Source organism: Tinamus guttatus, unplaced genomic scaffold (assembly GCF_059628265.1).
Source record: "Tinamus guttatus ecotype Peru unplaced genomic scaffold, ASM5962826v1 Tinamus_guttatus_pri_ptg000480l, whole genome shotgun sequence".
NCBI lineage: Eukaryota > Metazoa > Chordata > Aves > Tinamiformes > Tinamidae > Tinamus > Tinamus guttatus.
Window position 1 is genome coordinate 301,762 of NW_028289014.1, and position 19,749 is coordinate 321,510.

General features: G+C 48.9%; 2 protein-coding genes across 3 annotated transcripts in view; both read right to left on the reverse strand.

Moving 5' to 3' along the window:
* Positions 1-1,865: 1,865 nt before the first annotated feature.
* LOC104571459 (aldehyde dehydrogenase family 3 member A2-like) lies at positions 1,866-6,690 on the reverse strand. Its single transcript, XM_088533071.1, has 10 exons — positions 6,513-6,690; positions 5,826-6,057; positions 5,673-5,758; positions 4,767-4,975; positions 4,516-4,633; positions 4,281-4,422; positions 3,942-4,108; positions 3,563-3,662; positions 2,947-3,182; positions 1,866-2,044 (listed from the first exon to the last, which is right to left on the reverse strand). The coding sequence occupies exons 1-10, from the start codon at positions 6,672-6,674 to the stop codon at positions 1,964-1,966; spliced, it is 1,533 nt and encodes a 510-aa protein (XP_088389197.1). The 5' UTR covers positions 6,675-6,690; the 3' UTR covers positions 1,866-1,963.
* Positions 6,691-9,631: 2,941 nt separating this feature from the next.
* ULK2 (unc-51 like autophagy activating kinase 2) overlaps positions 9,632-19,749 on the reverse strand; it is a 39,075-nt gene continuing 28,957 nt past the window's right edge. The window contains exons 19-28 of one of the 2 annotated variants that reach the window (XM_088533078.1): positions 17,742-18,028; positions 17,423-17,616; positions 16,837-16,946; positions 16,253-16,405; positions 15,325-15,533; positions 13,926-14,104; positions 12,933-13,051; positions 12,445-12,602; positions 11,541-11,676; positions 9,632-11,453 (exon numbers count right to left, since the gene is read on the reverse strand). In XM_088533078.1, the coding sequence (XP_088389204.1) occupies positions 11,386-11,453; positions 11,541-11,676; positions 12,445-12,602; positions 12,933-13,051; positions 13,926-14,104; positions 15,325-15,533; positions 16,253-16,405; positions 16,837-16,946; positions 17,423-17,616; positions 17,742-18,028 (1,613 nt within the window). In that variant the 3' untranslated portion in view covers positions 9,632-11,385. Of the gene's footprint in view, positions 11,454-11,540; positions 11,677-12,444; positions 12,603-12,932; positions 13,052-13,925; positions 14,105-15,324; positions 15,534-16,252; positions 16,406-16,836; positions 16,947-17,422; positions 17,617-17,741; positions 18,029-19,749 lie in introns of those variants that run through there. The other variant, XM_088533079.1, reaches the window with a different exon arrangement.

A 19,749-nucleotide genomic window follows, 5' to 3' on the forward strand; every position in this document is an offset into this window, starting at 1 on the left:
AATACGCAAGTCGTGAATCACGGTGGGGAGCTCTGTGCGGGCGGCAGGCGCTCCCATATGTCCCTTGGGATTGCTCAGCCCAGGGACAGGAGGCAGGGCCAAGGCCCCCCCACACTCGCGGCTCGAGGACGCGGGACAGGAGAGCGCCCAGGCCGGCAGCGCCGCACGTGGCTTTGCCAGACGCGCCGCACATGGCCGCGGAGCGTCCTCACGTGCTGCGGGAGCCACTGACGGCCAGGGAACGGAGTCCGTGTGAACAGAGTCCACACTTCTGCTATCTGCGCTCACGGGATCTGCACTACCGTCCCCATCGGAGCCACCCCCAAGGCAGCAGCCGCGGCGGGACAAGCCGTTCATCAGGGGACTCCTCCGAGGCGCCGCAGCATCTTCCTGCGCAGAGACCCCTCCTCTCCCCCGCACGGAGATCTCCGCGCCAGGCTCCGTGCTCCTGCGCCCGCAGCTCCGGCCGTCCCGCTCTCAGGCCTCCCCTCGGCACGTGACGCTCGCCCAGAGTCGGCAGCAGCGCTGGGCAGGATTCCCCCGGGGCCGCAGTCACTGCGGGAGGCGTTAGCGTATGTTTCTCAGTGTTTATTTAGTATTTGCACATATATTGTTATAAAAGCTTAGCGCGGAGATTTCCACTGCATATGAAGAAACCCCATCCATTGCACAGTAGATATAATCTTCCACTATTTATTGCTGAGAATTGCATTTATACAGTATTTTTAATTTTTCCTTCTTTTAATATCATGCCTTCAATTTCTTCAGCACCCCCTCCCCAAGCTCAAGCAGCTCCCACATTATTTCCAGTGCAAAATCATAGGAAACCCAGAGGCTCAAACACAAAGGAATGCCCTCTGCTTCTGGAATTCTTTTTCCTTGGAGGAATCAAGAGCTAGAGCGGGTTGTCATTTCCAGTTCTCTAAAGAGACCTAGAAGTTGTTTTGTGCAAGCATAGGATACTCTGATTTGTAAGGCAGATGCGGTGCAAATACCTTCTTTGTAATTTTGTAAAAAGCCAATCAATTCTCTGGAGCACGTCGTGAAATCCACATCCCAGAGAGGATCCCCTGGCCAGCTGCGCACAGTTCTTGCTTTAAGGGATCCACCGATACTTCACCTTGACTAGAAGGCAAGTGGGAACCTCCTGGGTTGATGCATTCACTACTGATGAAAACCACTCTGGGGCTCAGACTAGTCACCAGGAGGCAACTGTTACAAGCACAGTTGCCAAAGACAGACATCCCAATAACAGCAGGGAAATCACTGTTGGCCAAACGACAGCCGAACAGTGGGATCATTTGTCACCGTGGGAGGCCGAGGGGTTGGTGTAAGCGCGTGCCCCGCGGCAGCGCTGTGCACGCAGCAGCGGCGCAGGCAACACAGGCAGCTCTTGCTCTGCAGTCCTCCTTTTGGTACCTTCTACCAGCTGGTCCCTTCATCTCAGCATGGCTTTTTAGTAAACACGAGTCCCGGTTAGTGCTTAAGTCTATTCTGTGCTCCCGACAGCTCACTGGAACAATCCATTACCAAGGAAAAAAGCCATTTCTGCCAAGCGAGCGCTCAGGGTGCGGTGATTATGGCACACTGATGCGGCACCTTCTCCTCAATTCAGTAGAAAGCCACCTGTGAAGGCAAAACACAGCGACACCGACCAGCTGGGAGGGAGCTGCGGGACCAACCCGGCCCCCCTCGCAGAGCAGAAGCCCAGTCCCAAGCACAGCCCGGCGCCCCAGGCCCAGCTCGCTGCCCTGGCCCCTCGTCACGCGCTCAGCGCTGCTCTGGGGACACCGTGGGAGCTCCAAGACAGAGAAACGTCCTCTGGCTCCCGGGAAACCTTATTCAAGCCCGACTCACTGCTCGGAGCGAGCTTCGCCCAACCTCAAACCAAGCCTGCGTACAGTAGAAGAGAAAGACTCCTACCTCACTGCAACGGCCACAGCACCGCTCTGAAACCTGCTCCTCAACTCCCACTGAGCCAGCCCAGCCTCTGAACAGCCAGCAAAGCCAAGAGCGCTTTTCTCTTCAGCACAGACTGATGGTTCTGAGAAAACCCAAACGATTTCGAGACGTCCTGAGCGTCGCCCCTCGGCGCGGGCGGCGCTCGGCGAGACGGGGGCTGCAGCCGGCAGCTGCTCTCACACCCCGTCCTGGCCTCGGATGCGGAGGGCACGGAGCGTTATCCCCCACCCAGCCAGCGCGTCCCCCTGCTGCAGGGGCAGCACAGAACATGCTGCAGGGCAGGGCGGCTGCTCCACTCACTGTCATCTGTCCCCTCTCCTTGCGGCTGCTCCCTTGGGCCCACCGAGGCACAGGGCAGGGATGGGAAGGATGCAGCAGAGCCTTGCAAGGAGCCCCTGCTACAGCTCACCCCGAGCAAGTCCCACTTGCTATTTCAGATCTTTCCCTCCCTCTTTAGAGGCATCTCAAGGTCTCCAGTCAAGGCCAGTAGGCCTCTGCCTCCCACAAAGACAAGGACATCCCACACTGCCACATTCCCCCTTGAAACAGGAGGAAACAGAAATGACTCGGCTAAGGTCAGATGGAAGTTAGGTGAGGAATAGGACCTGTCCTAGACCCTCTTCCTAGACCTAGGCCTCCCGTCGCAGCCCCCTTCCCGCTGCTCAGGAAAGCCCTGCACATGAAGGCCCTGCTGACAAGGCCCTCCGGAATGTCACAGCCTCTGCTAGCGCAGGGGGCTCCTCACAGGTGCCACCCCACCCAGGCAGAGCAGCCCAGGAGATTTCTCTAGAGACCTTGGGTTTCTAGGGATCGCAGGCAAGAACGGGAAACAAGTCTTGGCAATTTCTGACGAGCCAAACGTTGCAAGGACCAAGCCCGAGCAGACCCATTGGCTTTAGTGAAGCAGCGCAGTTGCAAAGGAGGAACTTGGAAAGGATCGAGTGAATTGAAAGCTCACGGCGGAAGCAGAGATCCAAGGCTCACCTTGATCAGCACGGCTGCCACGATCCCCAGCAGCGCCAGAGCCACCAGGCCCACTCGGCCCCACTTGAAGCGCTTCAGCAGGAAGAACTTGGCCCAATCCACCTTCTTCTGGCTGCCCGGTGGGTATCGCACCTTGTTGGTCCCCTCCATCTTCAAGTCCCTGATCAAGCAGGAGCGGTGGTGGGAGAAGGTCTCGAAGCTGTGCTGGCCGTGGTAGGCGCCCATCCCGCTGTGACCTGAGACACAACCCAACAGGTCACGGCGCAGCCTCGGCTCGCTGAGCCCTGGCTGCTTAACGCAGGGCAAATGAGAGTCACGAGTAAATTTCAGTGGCTCTCCATCTGCACTGCACGTCAGCTAGCCTGCATCTTCCTTACTGCAGTTGAAAAGCACAACCTCTCCTTTGTATTCCTGCAGAGGAGACAAGCCCTTCCCTTCTGCAGAACTGGTCCTAGCCTCAGGGACTTGTCTTCCCCACACCCTTTTGACAAAGCAACCTCCAGGATTTCACAGTGTGCACCTGTGTGCGTTGTTTCCTGGGCCTCTGAGCACTTGCTGGCACTCCTCGAGCCTGCAGCTCAAGTCACAAATGTTTAAGGAGCCCCCAGTAACTCACCGACACCCCCAAAAGGCAAGGATGACAGGAGGAAGTGCATCAAGACATCGTTGGCTGTAAACCCTCCGCTGCTTGTTTCTGAGATGACTCTGTTGACTAACTAATAGGAAAAGAAAAACAAGAAAACGTCTAAAGAGGCTGCACCATATAACTAAGTCAGACTAGGCTGACTAGTTCCTAGGTGGCTAAGAACCACAGGAGCCACCACTGCGGTTTCCTGTGGCTGTCAGCTCTGATGAGCCTTGGCAAAGAGAAAAAGTCAGAGGGATGTGAAAGTTGGGAAGCCAGGGGCTCTCCTCCTCAGTTATGTTTTACACAGACACATACAACATCGGATCATCCAGAGTCAGCCCAGCTGGGGAGCAGAGCCCAGACCCACCTTCTTGTTGTTGGAGAAGACGTACAGGGCCAGCGGCTTCTCCCGACTGTTGATGAACTCAATGGCCTCGTCCACGCTCTTCACCGGCACTATGGGAAGGATGGGCCCAAAGATCTCCTCCTGCATCACCTTGGACTCCGGGGACACGTCAGTGAGGATGGTTGGTGCTGGGAAAACAGGACAGCAAGACACTGAGCATGAAGAGAAGAGGTGGCCCAGTGCAGGACCCAGGCCTGAGCAGGGCTAGGGCTGAACATGGAGCAAGACAGACGTACGCAGCCCCCAAAACCTCCCTCTTCCCCCTATCACCTCCCCAGCCCCAGCTTGGGGCACAGGTACCTATGAAGCAGGAGGCCTCATCAGTCTCTCCCCCATGCGCGATCTTCTGTCCCTCCAGCAGGGCCAGCACCCGCTGGAAGTGGCGCTTGTTGATGATCCGCTCGTAATCCGGAGACGACTTCACATCGTGCCCGTAGAATTCCTGACAAAGGACACAGCGATGGGAACTCACAGCCAGAACAAACTCTTGGCACTGCTCTAAGGGGTGCTGGGGCCCACGCAGCTCCCCGCTCACCTGCAGAGTCGCCTTGATGTTCTCCACCACCTGGGCCTGGATGGACGGCTCGCACAGGACGTAGTCGGGGGCGATGCAGGTTTGCCCGCAGTTCATGTACTTGCCCCACGTGATCCGCCTGGGCAGCAGGGCAGAAGGAGCCTCTGCGCCCGTCCCGGCCCCGCCAGAGCCTCGCTCAGCGCACGAGCGGGCCCCGTGCGCCCCAGCTCCTGCCCCACACGCTCCCGCCGCAGCTTCCCCCATGGCCTCACCTGCAGGCCACGGCCAGGTCGCAGTCCTTGTCGATGTAGCAGGGGCTCTTCCCACCCAGCTCCAGGGTGACGGGCGTCAGGTGCTTGGCGGCCGCTGCCATCACGATTTTGCCCACGGTGCTGTTGCCCGTGTAGAGGATGTGATCAAACCTGTGTGTCAGCAGCTCCGTCGTCTCAGCTACCCCTCCAGTGACCACCGGGTACAGCTCCTGGGGGGCAAACAAGAGCCTTATAGTTATAGTTTAAAGCAATGAACATCAGGGGAGCAGCTCTCCAGGGGTTTCTTGCAGGTTGTTCAGGATCAAGACAGGAGGTAACAATAGCAAACACAGTATCTGTCTTTCCCCCACAAACTAAACTTTGGTTGTCACCTTGTCCCTGCACAATAGGACTATTCTACCAGAGCAAAAGTGTGCCTCAGTGAAGCAGAGCACGGGATGTGAGAGCTGCCAGGTGAGCAGGGGACAAGCCAAATGCTGCTCTTGGAGCACAGATTAATATGATGTGAGAACCGGAGTCTACTTGCCCCTGAGTTCCCCAGAAAGCCTCTGATTATCAGGGAGAACAGGCACAACCAGCACACAACGTGACCTGCCGCCAGCCTTGAGCAAAGGGAGTGCTGACTTCAACTCAGAAATGCAGTTCACACCTGCACACCCTTTGACACAACAGCAGATGTTACAGGTGGATTATTTGGGTGTGTCAGACCATGCAATAGCAGGAAGAAGGTATCATTCAGAGTATGCGCCTCCGCACTCTAAAACCAGGCTGACTGTTTCTACACTGCTGGTTTATGCCCCTTTCCGAGAAACTCGGCAACCGAGATTGCCTCCGAACTGCGGGGGCCTCTCGAGAGCAGAGCAGGAGCTTCCTATGGACAGGCGTGAGACGTGGAGCCGCACTCACCGGGTCGAGGTACTTGGGCAGCAGGTCGGCCAAGAGCCGCGCCGTGTGCTCGCTCACCTCCGAGGGCTTCACCACCACGGCGTTGCCTGCGGGACAGGCCCCGCTCAGCACCGGCCTCGGCGCCGCCCTCGCGCTGCCCACCGCGCGTCCCACCTGCTGCGATGGCCCCGATCAGCGGCTGCATGACCAGCACGAAGGGGTAGTTCCAGGCGCCGATGATGAGCACCAGCCCCAGCGGCTCCGGGCGCACGAAGGCCTCGTCACGCAGCGTCATGAGGTTCCTCTTGGCCGCGCGCGGGGCCGCCCACGACGGCAGCTTGGCCATGGCCAGCGCCAGATCGCCCAGCACGCCCAGGATCTCATGGCTGTAGGCGTTGGGCCCGCTCTGTAAGCACATGGGGCTCACAGTCACAGATGGTTGGGATGGTGATCCCCAGGGGTCCCTTCCCCAGGGGTCCCTTCCCCAGTCCAACCCCCCTGCTCCAGCAGGGACACCCAGAGCACAGGGTGGCATCCGGGTGGCTTTGGGAGATCTCTGGAGAAAGGGACTCCACAACCGCTCTGGGCAGCCTCTTCCCCTCCAAGAAGAGAAGTTCTCCTCATACGGAAATTCAACTTCCTATGTTTCTCTTTGCACCCGTTGCCCCTTGTCCTGTCAAAGGCCACCATGGAGAAGAGCCCGGCCCCATCCTCCCTCCATTCTCCCCTCGGCTGCTTGTCCATGCTGATCATATTCCCTCTCAGTCTTCTCCAGGCTAAACAGGCCCCGCTCGCTCAGCGTTTCCTCACAGGACCGAGGCTGCAGTCCCCGCGGCTCCCCCGCGCCCGCCCCGCACGCACCTTGCGCAGATCCGCCGCGATGGCGCCCACGATCTCGGGCTCCCTCTCGTGCACCAGCCGCTCCAGCGCCCGCAGCTGCTGCAGCCGGAACTCGAGCGGGCGGCTGCGGCCCGTGGCGAACGCGGCCCTGGCGCGCTCCACCGCCCGCCGCGCGCTCTCCATGGCGGCTCCGCGCTGCGCGGGGACGCGGCCCGGCCTCAGCCTGGAGCAGCCGCCGCCGCCTCAGCGACACCGCCCTCCCCGCGGGGAGACATGGGAGCGGCTGCCCCGCTCCGCGCGCGCGCAGTGCAGCGCAGGGAGAAGCGCGGGGGCGCATTTAGGGGCGGGGGGTAGAGGATGTAGCTAGAGAGAGGACACAGAGCCCAACGCGGTGCGCGGAGGGGGGGACGCGCAGCACAACGCGGTGCGCGGAGGGGGGAACGCGCAGCCCAACGCGGTGCGCGGAGGGGGGAACGCGCAGCCCAACGCGGTGCGCGGAGGGGGGACACGCGCAGCCCAACGCGGCGCATGGGGAACGCGCAGCACCAAGCAGTGCGGTAGGGGCAGCTGCAGCGAGGAGCCGCCGCCCCCGGCAGCGCTGCCAGGCAGCCGCGGGACTCCCCAGGGAGCCTGCGGGATCTGGGGACAGGGCAGGGGAGCAGAGGTCCCGGCCACCGCGCGAGGAAGGAGGTGGGAGGCCAAGTGGGGCCACGCGTGACACCGAGCTGCCCACACGCCACCCCCCGGAGCCCCGGCCTGCGGGGGGACGCGCTCCTCCTACCTGCACCGCTGCCTGCACCGAGGCCTGGCTGCAACGCGGGCCTGGGACAGAGTCCCCCAAGGGCGGGTGACAGCGGTGGCACTTTGCCCCCTGCCTCCCTGGGGGACAAAGGCCCTGCCAGCGCCTCGGCCCAGTGTGTGATCCTGCCCCAGCACTGAGGCGACCTCCCTGCTCCGGACACAGTGAGACCTTAAATAACTTCCACTGCTTGGACGGGGGTGTGCAAATACACCTTGATAACAGCGCCTGTGTGGGAAACGGGGGGCCACAAGCGCAGGAGAAGGCGCTGGGTCCTGCCCCAGCTCATTCTCTTGAGCATGCCAGGGGGCTGCTTGAGAAGGAGGTGGCTGCATGTGCAGGTCACAGCCCAGGCTCCCAAAACACCCTGAAAAAGGCAATGCCATTACTGGTAACACTCTGCACCTCAAAATGCACTAAATCCCCCCAGATCTGTGCTCATTCACCCCATGCTCACAGCATGACCCTAGAAATGCTCCCCAGAGATTCTGGGGGGAGGCAGACTGGCCCACTCTGCTGCTGCCCATGGTCTTTGTGTTATTCCAAACTACCAAAATTGCCTTTTCGGAGGGGAGCTGACCTTGCTGTCAGCCCACAAGCCATGGATTGAGCACGAGCATGTCAACATCACATGAGTTATTGCACAAAGCTGGGCAGTAGACAGAGCACTGCAGAAAAGAAGGACAAGAGCAACTGCTGCCCCTGGCACATGGCAGGGAGCACGTGAGGAAAAGCAGCCTGGGCTTGGAGGAGCCCCGGCCCAGCAATACATGAGCAGGACCTGGGTTTGCACTTGCTAAGACATAGGGAGAGAAGGAGTAGGAGGACCAAAGGGATGTTTTGCAGAGCAGGGAAATTGTTTTTACCTTTTTCCAGAATCTGCTCTGCTGGGTGGAAATTTCTCCCCTTCAGCCTGAGGATTTTCCTGCTGCACAGCCCCCCGATACCCGCACAGCATGAGGTGCCAGCTCTGAACCCAGAGGGGCCACGGTCATACCTTGGTGTTGCCGTCGAAGGGAGTAGCTTCTGCGTTGCTTCTTGCTAGTAAATGCAAGGAACAACTTGCATTAACTGAAAAACACTTCTCAGAGTAACACAGAAGACTTCAGCTGCAAGTTGACTGCATTTTATCGTCTGTATCAGAGGAAGGACTGAGAATTTAACTCCTTGCTAAAACAAAACAAAAAACTCCTAACAGCAAATGTCAGAATCCAAGTGTTTCAGATTCCTTGGTGACATCATATGCTATAGAGAGAGTGAAAACACAGGAGGACAGGGCACAGTGCTCTTGAAGAGATGCTACAGAGTGTAGTTAGAGAAGCACTACATTATTTTTTTTTTCCTTTCAAATTCTCTTTCAAGAGGCTGAAAAGCATTTGGTAGAAACAAGCACCTGCTGCTCTGTGCAGAGAGCTGGAGACAGAGGGCAGCTTCAGGACCTTTGCAAAGTGAGTTTATGCAGAAAGACGGGCCATGAACACTGGTCTCCTCCTCCTGAAAACAGCCATCAAGAATAGCCCTTTTCTTCTCCTCTTGTTTGTGCAGCTGTAGTCTCACTGGCAGGGGGAGAAAGAGCTTGAACCCTGGAGAAAGAGGGGAAAATAAAAAGTGAGTTCTTGGGAAAAGCACCCTATCTCCCAGACTTGCACATTCAGGCTTTTGCTTTGTTCATAGATTCGTGCTCAGACATTTCATTAGCATTCCCTGCTCACACCTTCCTCATCCTCTGCATCATGATCTGCCAGTCACAAGCACAGACTTTTTTTTTTTTTAAATAACAGATTTAAATAATAATAATAATAATAATAGTAGAGCTAAGAGAACAACTGCCACATGAACAGCTCTCCCAGCACACACCTCAGCTGATAACTAGCTACAGGGTGGACAAAGCTTGTTTTTTTGTAAGACTTGAACAGAAATTGTAACGTGCTGCCAGGTTTTGTTTGTCCATCAGCTGTCTGTGCTGTTTTGGCAGCCACCACAGCTCCTCTTTGCTGGAGGCACCAAATCAGCACCTCGCTGAAGGAATGTGCAGCTGTTACCCAGGAACCTGCACACTCTGCTTTCAGATCCAAGTGCAAAACAAAACAGGCAGGAGAAACTGCCTTCCTAAGGGGAAGGAAAACAAGCACAGGGACACTTTGTGCTGGAAAACGAATTTACCAGGAATTCAAGTGAGCTGCCCCTCCTGCCCCGATGGGATAAGCAGAGCATCTCCTCACCAGCAGCAGACTTAGTCTCCAGGAAACATTCAACAACTAATTTAAACAGGCAAATGAAGAGGGTTTTGTTTTTTAAGTTAACACAATTGCCCTTTGGTTACAGACAGAAACAAGCTCAGTTTTACCATAGAAACACTTCTAGTGTCAGTATTTATTTTACCTTAATATACATTTATACAGGCCATAATAAAAAGGCTATTACGCAACAGTTCAGTGAGTTATTACCTAGTTTCAAGAATAATGCATGCAATTACAAAGGAGAGGTAGAAACACCGTATTAAAGACTTAAAAGTACAAACATTATATAAACAATTTCAAATTAACTGTTGGAATTTCATACAGATAAATAAGGTAAAAAGTACATTACTCTGTCAAAGTAAAGGAAACACATGGTTATCCGAACACTGAAACGATATTTTGATGTGTAAGCCCTGTACAGTTTTGTCAAATAGTTCAGACCACTGTGTTTAAGAGGATTTAAATGATTTTGTCCTGGAGAATGGTTTATTCAAGTATTCAAGCAGTTGAGTAACAAAAGAGTCCCAAAAATAAAGTATAGGAACCATTTCCAGAGAAGCTGATCTGCCTAAATACTTTGCAAAACTGTCCTGATGATCTCATGGGATGCTTGAAACGATAATGCCTGTAAGGCTAAATGAAGCTTCCCACCTCTCCTCCAAAATGCACACAAAACGATCCCTATTTCTCACACACCATACGTAGAAATTCTACGTCAATGTATCGGCATCCCAAATCCCTTTTTTCTCTCCTGTTTTTATACGGCTCCTTGCAGAACCTCTCATTTTACAGTATTTGTTGTAATACTGCCCAAGCAACGAACTACAGAACTGTCATTACACCCTAGAGACTGCAGGCATCAATGCACATATCGCATGCACAACAAAAGATGCAACCAAATCTATATAAGAAGCAAACAACCAGCAACTCAAAGCATTTCTATTACTGAGAAAGTCCAGAGCAGTAGTTACTCAAGTATTAGACAAATAGGTATAAAATGGAAAGGTTCACATGAATACAAGTTTTTAGTTTGTCTGAAAATCTTCTAGAAGCTACATTTGAAATTCTTAGAAGAATTTTATATACACTGAAATGAAATTCAGCCAAGTCCATTGTGCCTTCTTTTTCTTTTATATAGTTCTTCAAAAATGAATATACAGTTGCTTTAGTAAATTAGTGCAAAACAGTGTTTTGGAAGAAGATCAAGCTGTATCCACATCAGCTGAAAACCCACTGGGATTCTGCACACATGGAGCGCATTTTCTTCCATTACCAAATTTCCACCATGTCAAAAAGTGCTTCCTCACCATCCCCTCACATGTCAAGCTGAGCCAAGTTTGCCATATATGAGCCCAGATCCAAGCCAGCTTAACTCCAAAAGTGCCAACAGCACTTGCACGTGGTTCGGGTTCCCCAAATTCACTCAGCCACCTCTTAATGAGAATTAAAAAATATTTCCACAAAGAACTGAGGGAATCTTCAGAGGGAAATGTCTTTTTGTACCTGATGCAGAAGGATCCACTCTATACACCTCACGAGGAAAGAGCCCCTGTCATTCAAGTCAAAGCACACGCACAAGAATCAGCATGAAATGTGAAAACAGATGCTCTTAAATTTTGCTGCTAGGGGAAAAAAAAAAAAGCTGCTGGATCAGTAAGGCAGGTTTTCTACAAGTGTACTTTTGGAATTTCTCTTCTTTGAATATGCTGCTGTTTCTTTGGTAGTCACCACAGAAATGTAATAATTATCTTCCACATGGGGCAGAACAAGGACAACAATTAAGCTGTAGTGAAAAAAAGTGCAGTATCACTGATGTGGTCCCTTATGTTCACACCATCTGGTCCTTGGGATATTCCTACTGCTCATACACAGCCACTGTGCTATAGCAAAGTGCAGAAAGCCTTCGCTCGATGCTAGATTTATCTGAAAGCAGAGGTTAAAAACAGATTAATTTTTAATTCATTAACAGCATGGAGTTTTCAGTACTTTCATTATCCAACCTAAACTTACATTTGTGTACATTTTCTATATCTGCAGGGTCCTGCAGTATTTTAGTCAGTCCTTCCAGCAGCAAGGCTGCTTTGTGGTATCGATATGTAATATCTTCAGTTTGCTGAAACATCTCATCCAGAGCTGCTGACTGAACCTGCAACCATTCAGTAGACTGAGTTACATAAATCGCTTTGAGCAAATATTGAAATGCAAAATGAATGATTTAAAACTGTCATTAAGAAGCTAGTTTTGTACTTTAACTAAGCTGATCTTTTTATGACAGTAAGACAACAAAACAAAGTTCAAGAGAATATAGTCCCTGTGCTGCATTAGCTCAGGACGTTCTGCACATGTAAGTTATAAAACACTTTAATCTGTTGTTTATATGTTGAAATTTGTATTATATTTTGAAATTACAACAAGGCATGAATGAACATGCTTGTTCTCATGCCTACATCCTCTTGTGAAGACAGGTTACACATGTATGACCAAGATGTTTTGTAGGACACTTCTCCTGCCTGTTGTGCACCGTTTCTGTTTTGTATTGGACAGGCTGATGTTCCTCAAATAGGACTGTGGGATTGAGGAAGCTACCGTGTTGTTTCTACACTTTAGCAAACGTTACTGCACAGGGCTTGAGCACGCAGAGTTCTGCTAGAGACTGTGGCTTAGGAGGTCATTTCCTAATGTTTATGCAGCAAATGTGTTGATGTGGGGGGAACATCTCTGAGGAACACCATCTGCCAGGAACTTTAGCCGCAGTTGAGAGAGAGTGGGAAGAAGAATGAAAGACTAGCAAAAATTACCCTGAATAAAATTCTGGAGAGATGCACACTGCTTGCTGGTCATGCTGAAGGGGTATGAGAGTGGGCAATGTATTACCTAGGCCAATTATCTTATCTAAGCAACAGGAGTGACTTACCATTTCTACAGCACAGTTATAGATGAGTTTCTCTGCAGTTACACTGTTGATTTCATCAATGAACCTTTGCTTATCCGAGAAGAAACGATTCAACTTTTCTGTTAGTTTCTTGCACATACCAATACAGAATTTGTATCTCTCATTGAGGCTTTTCACAACTGGAAAAAAAAAGTTAAGAGATTTAAAACATAACCTAAGTACAGTTTTTTTCCAGCATTAGCAAAGTGTTTAAAATTATGCTTTTAATGTTTATTTACTCAGACACTTCATGAAAGAACGTACCAATTCGTTTCTACCTCACATTAACATGAACTTTTTAGAAAGTACTTAAGTGCATTCTTTTTGTCATCCAAATCATGCAGTTGCATGGGTTTACAGTTCTCTTGTGCCAAACGAAGTAAACATAAGTGTTGCAGTTTAGGCCTTTTTAGTGAAGTATCACTAAAGAAAATGCACAAATAAAGCAAATTAGATTATATTGCATTTACCTTGCTTAACAGCAGTGGATGGATTCAGTTTCCCCGACTTGACCTGTGCTTTGGCAAGATGCAGAGAAGATGCTAGTAGCTGGGCAGCTTTCATATACAACACCAGCTGCTCTACTTGTCTGGGAAAAAATAATTATGCATCAAAAAACGTTTTTGAAACACATTCCAGCTTTGGGCAGACACTATTTTTAATCACAACATACACAGGACACACCAGCAGCGGAAAGGGAAGACATGTCTAAAACACAAGCCAACCTTTCCCTCACTTAAACACCCTGACATGGTTTGAGAGTCCATCTGCTCATCTGGTAGGTGCAGCAGTAAACACAAACTGCTTTAATGTGTACACATTTTTGAATGGAATGCTTATTTATGGGGAGCGACTGCCCGAGGTCAACGTCCTGGCACTCGTGTGCTTCCCAGCGGCGTCATTTCCTGTGCCCTGGAATTCTCAGGGTCGGGGACACAAACACACTTTGCAGCTTCTTTTTCAGGAAGAAGGGAGGAAATAGAACTGTCCTTTCCCACCGCTCCTAATTTCTCTTATTTCCCCCTATTTCTGATTCTGTATTCAGGCTGGTTGGTTCCACTGAAAAAAGGTCAAATTTGACTCCCCATCTGACTTCCACCCTCGTGCTGCTGTTCCAGCCTGGTCACCAGTAAGACAGATCTCACTGAAGCTGCTGCACAGATCTCTAGGCATAGCAATACTCTGCCATACCTCAAGCCTGCAACTTATTTTCCCCAATTCAAGTAGCAGGCCAGAAAACATTGCCCTCTTATTTACCTTCCAGCAAATGAAAGGCATCCTCTGTCCTTATCTCTACCCTTTACTTTCTGGTCTCTTTTCAGTTGTCAGAGCATATTCCTATAAAATGTTCTCTACAGTAAAGTAGTTGGTTGCAATAAAGTGAAGACACAGTTTGACTGATTATATTTTTGATGCATTTGTTATTCACTTATTCTCTGGATGCTGTTTGACCCCACACTCACCCCCACTCCTTGCTTAGCTGGCTGATCTGATCCACAACTATGCTCTCTTGGATTTGGTACAGGGAAACTGCCGAAGTGCACAGGTCTGGGTTCCCTCCTCGCACGGCTGTCAGATCCAGGACACATTCCGTAAATGTCAGCATCATGTTTAGGTGACGCAGTGTGTCCGTATGTTCTCTCTGTCAGAGGGAGAAAAAAGACAGTGTAACCATTATAAACCATGAGGCAAACCAGTACACATAGAATTCTTGCTACTCACTTACTGAGAAATCATCATGTCAACTCTATGCAGAAATCACACAGAAATAGAGCAAACACTAGGGACTACAGGACCAAGTGGGCCCAGAAGGATTAGCAGACATTAGCTTGTTTTTTTCTTTCTTAATGATTTCAAGATATTGCAGCTTATACTTCAGATTCGTTTGAGAAAAACCAAAGGAATTTGGATATGGAATTGTTTGTTGAAACCTGAGATACTAAAGCAATTACAAGAGGGACATTTTATTATTACATTATCAGCAACTCAAGAGTATGCTTGGCACTTGTATGAGAAGCCAGGAGGAACATTTGGCTTTTATTATATAATGGACCTGATACCTACAAGACAACTGATTTAAAGCTTCACGCCAAACTACACTCAGATCTCAAGTTACATTTTGTTAAAAGTGGCTGTTGCCAAAGTTCACAATTTAAAAGTCACTTCTCTTGGAGCAAACAACTCGCGCCTTGTGGGTGACCAGAAGAGATACGCGCAGTTTCTGTTCAAAAATAGACTTCAAAACTAGTCAAGTACTTCTTAGCAATACTTAAATACCTTCTCATCAGCAACAAGGTCTAAATAGTTTTTAAAAACTATCTGTGGGAAGAATATACTGTCAAACATTCACAATGTAACATATCTGATATATACCCAAGCACCTGCCAGCAAGATGTGAATGGGAAAACAGTCTGCCTTGAGACAGTTACAGTCCAAGGACAGCATTCTGGTGAAAGAGCACCCCAGTTTTAAAGTATCACTCCTCCACTTTAAGAAAAATATAGAACACACTTCCCACAAGTAGGATTTAATGTCGTCTGCTGACTTTGAAGCAGGTAAAAAACAATGCCCATGAGGACACTGCTACTGTCAGCACCCATGTCTAGAGACTTGGCATTAAAACAGAGGCATTTTTGGGAGGCTCTGGTGGACACACAGTCATGTTACATATCCAAGTACATGAAACACCAGGAAGAACTACCAGAAATGACCACAATTGATAAAGGAACATTTTCAATGCTTTAAGAAGAAACATGGGAGAGTGAAGAGGAAACTACCAAGTACACCAAGCAGTCCTGTTTGTACCACGTCTTTGTTTTATCAACATTATACATTATAAAACATTAAATTATTTTTCTATACCTCCATTAAAGTTTCCTCAGGCAATTCAGGAGCTTCAAAAGTGATAAAGCCCTCTAAGCTGGGAGGCGAAGTACCATAAGGCATGTACTTCAGACTCGGAGCTGCCTCGGCCCCCGGAGGAGAAGAACCCATATAAATACCAGGAGGGGAGCCCATATATACACGGCCACTAGTAGAGCAGAGAGACCCTCCAGAACTGTTTGATCCAACTACAAGAAAAATAACACACACATTCAGTCTAATCGGTTGTTCCATCTCACAGCTCTGGGGCTGCAGATGACAGCAAATGACAAATTAGTAGCCACCACAGATTAACTCTTGTGAGGTTCTCCTCATTGTTCCTTGCATTACTCTGTAGAGAACGCAAAGGCTGCACCTTAATGAACAGTGATGATTTATATAACAGGCACTGGAGAGCAAATGACAAGGTTTCCAAGGCAGACATCTCATAGTACAAAGTGAAGGTTGTGCAAACTGCTGCAGATTTACACTCCTATTCCCCTTCAACAGTTGAAGGCCTTTATGTTGCCATCTCTGGCAACAGTCAAAGTGTGCTGGAAATGCAGTCAAGCTCACACCCAGGTGTTGTTTCTTGTACACCGCACAGCAGTGGGTAAAAATGCAGAATCAAGGAAAACTAGTATTTTCTCTCCACCACAGCCAGATGCTGTCAGAACACCCTAGGGTGGAGTAAAACTGCATACAACAGGTTTGCACATGACTGAATGGTAAATTGGTGGCTCCAGGCCTCTCTTTAGGAGAAAAGGCAGATAAAAAATGTGGTATGCATCATTATTTACACGGCACTTTTTCTTGTATGGCTTAGAGGACCTACTGCACTAGGCAGTAAGCAGGTTACTGTCCCAAGAAGTGGGGAAGGTTGAATATTACATGTGACAGCAATCCCGAGGTGCCAGGGAAGCCTTACCCGAGGTGGTTCTCGTCCTGAGGATCATATGGGTGCAAGTAGGAGGGGTGGTGCTGCTCGGAGGGGACCCGACAGTGAACATGACAGCCCGAGAACTTGCCCCGCTCCCCATGGAAGGAGGTGCCATTGCAATGCCACAGGCCCCTGCAGGAGCTGGGAGAAAAAAAAAATCATTAAATTACACCTTATTTACATATGACCAGATCACACAAATTAGCAGTTACATCCAGCAACTTTGTAGCCAAAAAAAAAAAAAAAAAAAAAAAAAAAAAAAAGAGAGGTGGGGTGAAATTAGCCCCATATGAAAACAAGGTAGAATTAGGAAATGAAACAGCCACGAGAGGCTTTTTTTTTTTTTTTAATGCCTAACCAGCATAAGCAGCTGTAATACTACCATTTAGCGAATCCAGTAATAGATATTTTTAAGGCAATTTCCCTCGCCCCCCATCCAAAAAAAGTCTCCTTCACTGATTACAGCAGTGCTAAAAGTTGTTGGGCCTATTTATGAAACTTGGAAACAGAGCTATCTAGTTGGCACTGCATATACACACAAGGACAACTCGAATGCATCATCTGCGCGTTACCTGTATCCATAGGTCGCTCTGTATTGAGGCTGTCTGTACTGCCTTGATACAACTGGCCACCAAGGGTAGTCTTTACTTGTTGATCCGATAGCTTTCCCGTACTGACTGATCTGGACAGAAAAAAATATGAATTCACAACAAAATTCTTACAGTAAATCTAACTTGCAGCTGAGGCTAACTTGCAAATTATTGGTATTTCTTACAAATAGTTCTTCAGTTTGCAAATCTCACTGTTCACCACAGACCTACTGGAATATGACTAAGTGAAAATAGTTATATGAGCTTTCCCTTCAAAAATTATATTCCAATTTTTGTCATAGAGATTTTGAACCGAATCCCATAGTCAGATAATAAAAGCAAACAGAACTAGACAGCACCATGTACTGCTGCAGGAAGTCCATGCTATATTTACACACAGTACAGAAAGTTTCTGTTGTACACACTAAACCTCAACATCTCCTCAGGAGTTGTAGACCCGACAGAGCCCACTTTGTGCATGCTCTGCTGCTCCAAACTGCTGGGTGCAAGGAACCTTCTGCCAAGTCACCTATGCAGCTCTATAGGTTGCAGGTGTTGTAGTGCCTACCTGCCAAACGCAGCTTTGCTGTGCTGTTCTGCTGCCTGCTTCTCATTCCCTGGCGTGGAGTGGAAGTGGGTGAAGTCTCTTGGGTCAACAATGTCTTTAGGCTGCAAAGAGGCATCTACAGGGCCCTGGCGGCTCGCCAGGGCTAGCAGGTTGGAGGACGCTTGAGTTTTCGGTATTTTGAAAGGAGCTGTTGCCTTAAAGAATCAAAGGCCAAGAATACACCAAAATCAAGGTTAGCACCCCAAAGTCTTCCTGCGGATAGTTTCAGGACAACATGTTGACATTTCACATTTTATAAACAGCGTGCAACTTAACAAACCTTAGTAGGAGAGCCAATGATTGTGGGCAATGGAGTTTTGAACAGCCAGTCTGAGCTCCGAGGTGACGACCCCATGTGTTTGGTAGGTGACGTCCCCAGGCTGCCTGGCCTGCTTGGTTGTGGCGAGTGGCCATATCCATACCCAGCATAGGATGGGCACACAGGGTCTGAATGCTGCTTTCTCAGCTTCTGCTTGTTTTGATAGATATCTGTGAGAGTAGGAGCACTCTGCAATCTAGCTCCCATCAAAAGTGACTGTGGAGACTGAGACGGTGCTATCGGAGAACCTGGAGAGACAACAGACAGACAAAATTCTACTTGCAGTGCTTGAAAACGTATCGGTGCAACTCAAAACGTAAGAAATTGATGGCAATCTGAGAAGAGGCAGGATTTCTTCACCAGTTGGCTAGAAGACAAAGAGAATATATTTACTTTTTTTTTTTTTTTTTTTTTTTGACTAGGACTACACACACAGATTAGATGATACATGTGTTCGAGCTGCCTACAGGCAAGATTTCACAAGGTGACAGCTGTACTGGCAGCCCCAGTATGTTTGGCAAGCTGCACCAAGACAAATAAGGTGTTTGGATTTGGCAGGAATGGCATAACCAACACTTGAGTTTCAACTGCAGCAGCCAAACCTCTAGGTTGAAGAGAGGTAGAGAGATTGTCAAGTACTGGCATCACAACCTTGCGAACAGCACAGCAAATGCAACATTGCATGTTACATAATGTAATGACTTGGTTCACAGCCACAAAAGGCAGCTCATCTCATCGTTCTGCAAGAAAAGTAGATACTAAAAGAACCATATTATTCAGATGAAATGGTTCAGGATCTTTAATTTGGAGTCATTCATGTTTTCTCCTGTCAGAAGGACTATTTCTCAAAAGCTCATTATGTACAAAATAAGTCCCTAAGCTGCAGTTTGAGTATAAAGTTTCTCCCGAGGCAAATGGAAACAAAAGAGCTCTCAAGAGACATTTAAAATGGGGGCTTTGGAGAGATTTCCTAACATCATCTCATTTGCTAAGAAGTATCAATCCCTTTTCAATATAAGGAATATGAAAGTTGATTAAACTGTTTCTCATTTGTGACATTTTTATGTTTTCATGAGAAACTGTGTCAATTTACCAACAGTAGTTAAGACACCAGCCTCATGCTCACAGCTTGCCTTTGTCATCACTTCAGTGTCAGTTCTTGGAGGTTACAAGTACTCTCACCCTTTAGAAAACTGCAAAGATTATTTTTGTGCAGGCTACATTGTAAATTAATCTGCGATATTCTTAGGTGCTGGCTAAGGCAATCTTCTGAGATTGGCTCTATTTCCTAAAAGCATGTTGGAAAAACCACCTCAAACATTTTCTAGCAGTTTGCTCAATAAAGTGCCTAGCTGTTAAGCCACATCTTTCACCAACCTTCTTAAGCCTGTGATTTTACTAGTTAGGTTTAGAATATGAGCTACTTAATCTTGGTTTCACTCCTCTGATAGCATCGAACCTCATCACCTGTTGCTTCAGGAATGAGTTTTAAACCCCACTGGTTGCTCTCACACTCTCATCAGCATCACAAGGAAGGCTTCTGAATTCAAAGTTTCTCTTCTGCTGCCACTGGCAGCAAAAGCAACTCAATTAGTTGAGATGTTACATTAAGAGAGACAACTCTAGGCCCTGGGAAATCTCAGTACAGATGACCTCACCTCACCCAGCAGCAGAGACAGCTTCCCAGACCTATTTACATGCTTCGAAACAGACATGCTGCCACTTGTGGTATTCTACAAACAGAAAACCACCAGAGTCACTTGAAATTAAGAAATAATACAAGTCCAATTGGAAAAGAATGCAGGGAAGATGATGAAGAAATGAAATATTAATACTCTTAAAGCCAGAAAAACAAAACTGTGGTATGTTACAAGTGAGTTTATTGCTGGCAAAAGGCACTAAAATCAACAGTTTACAGAACTGCAGCCAAAGAAAAGATGCAACAAAAATATTCTTTATATTATCTTTA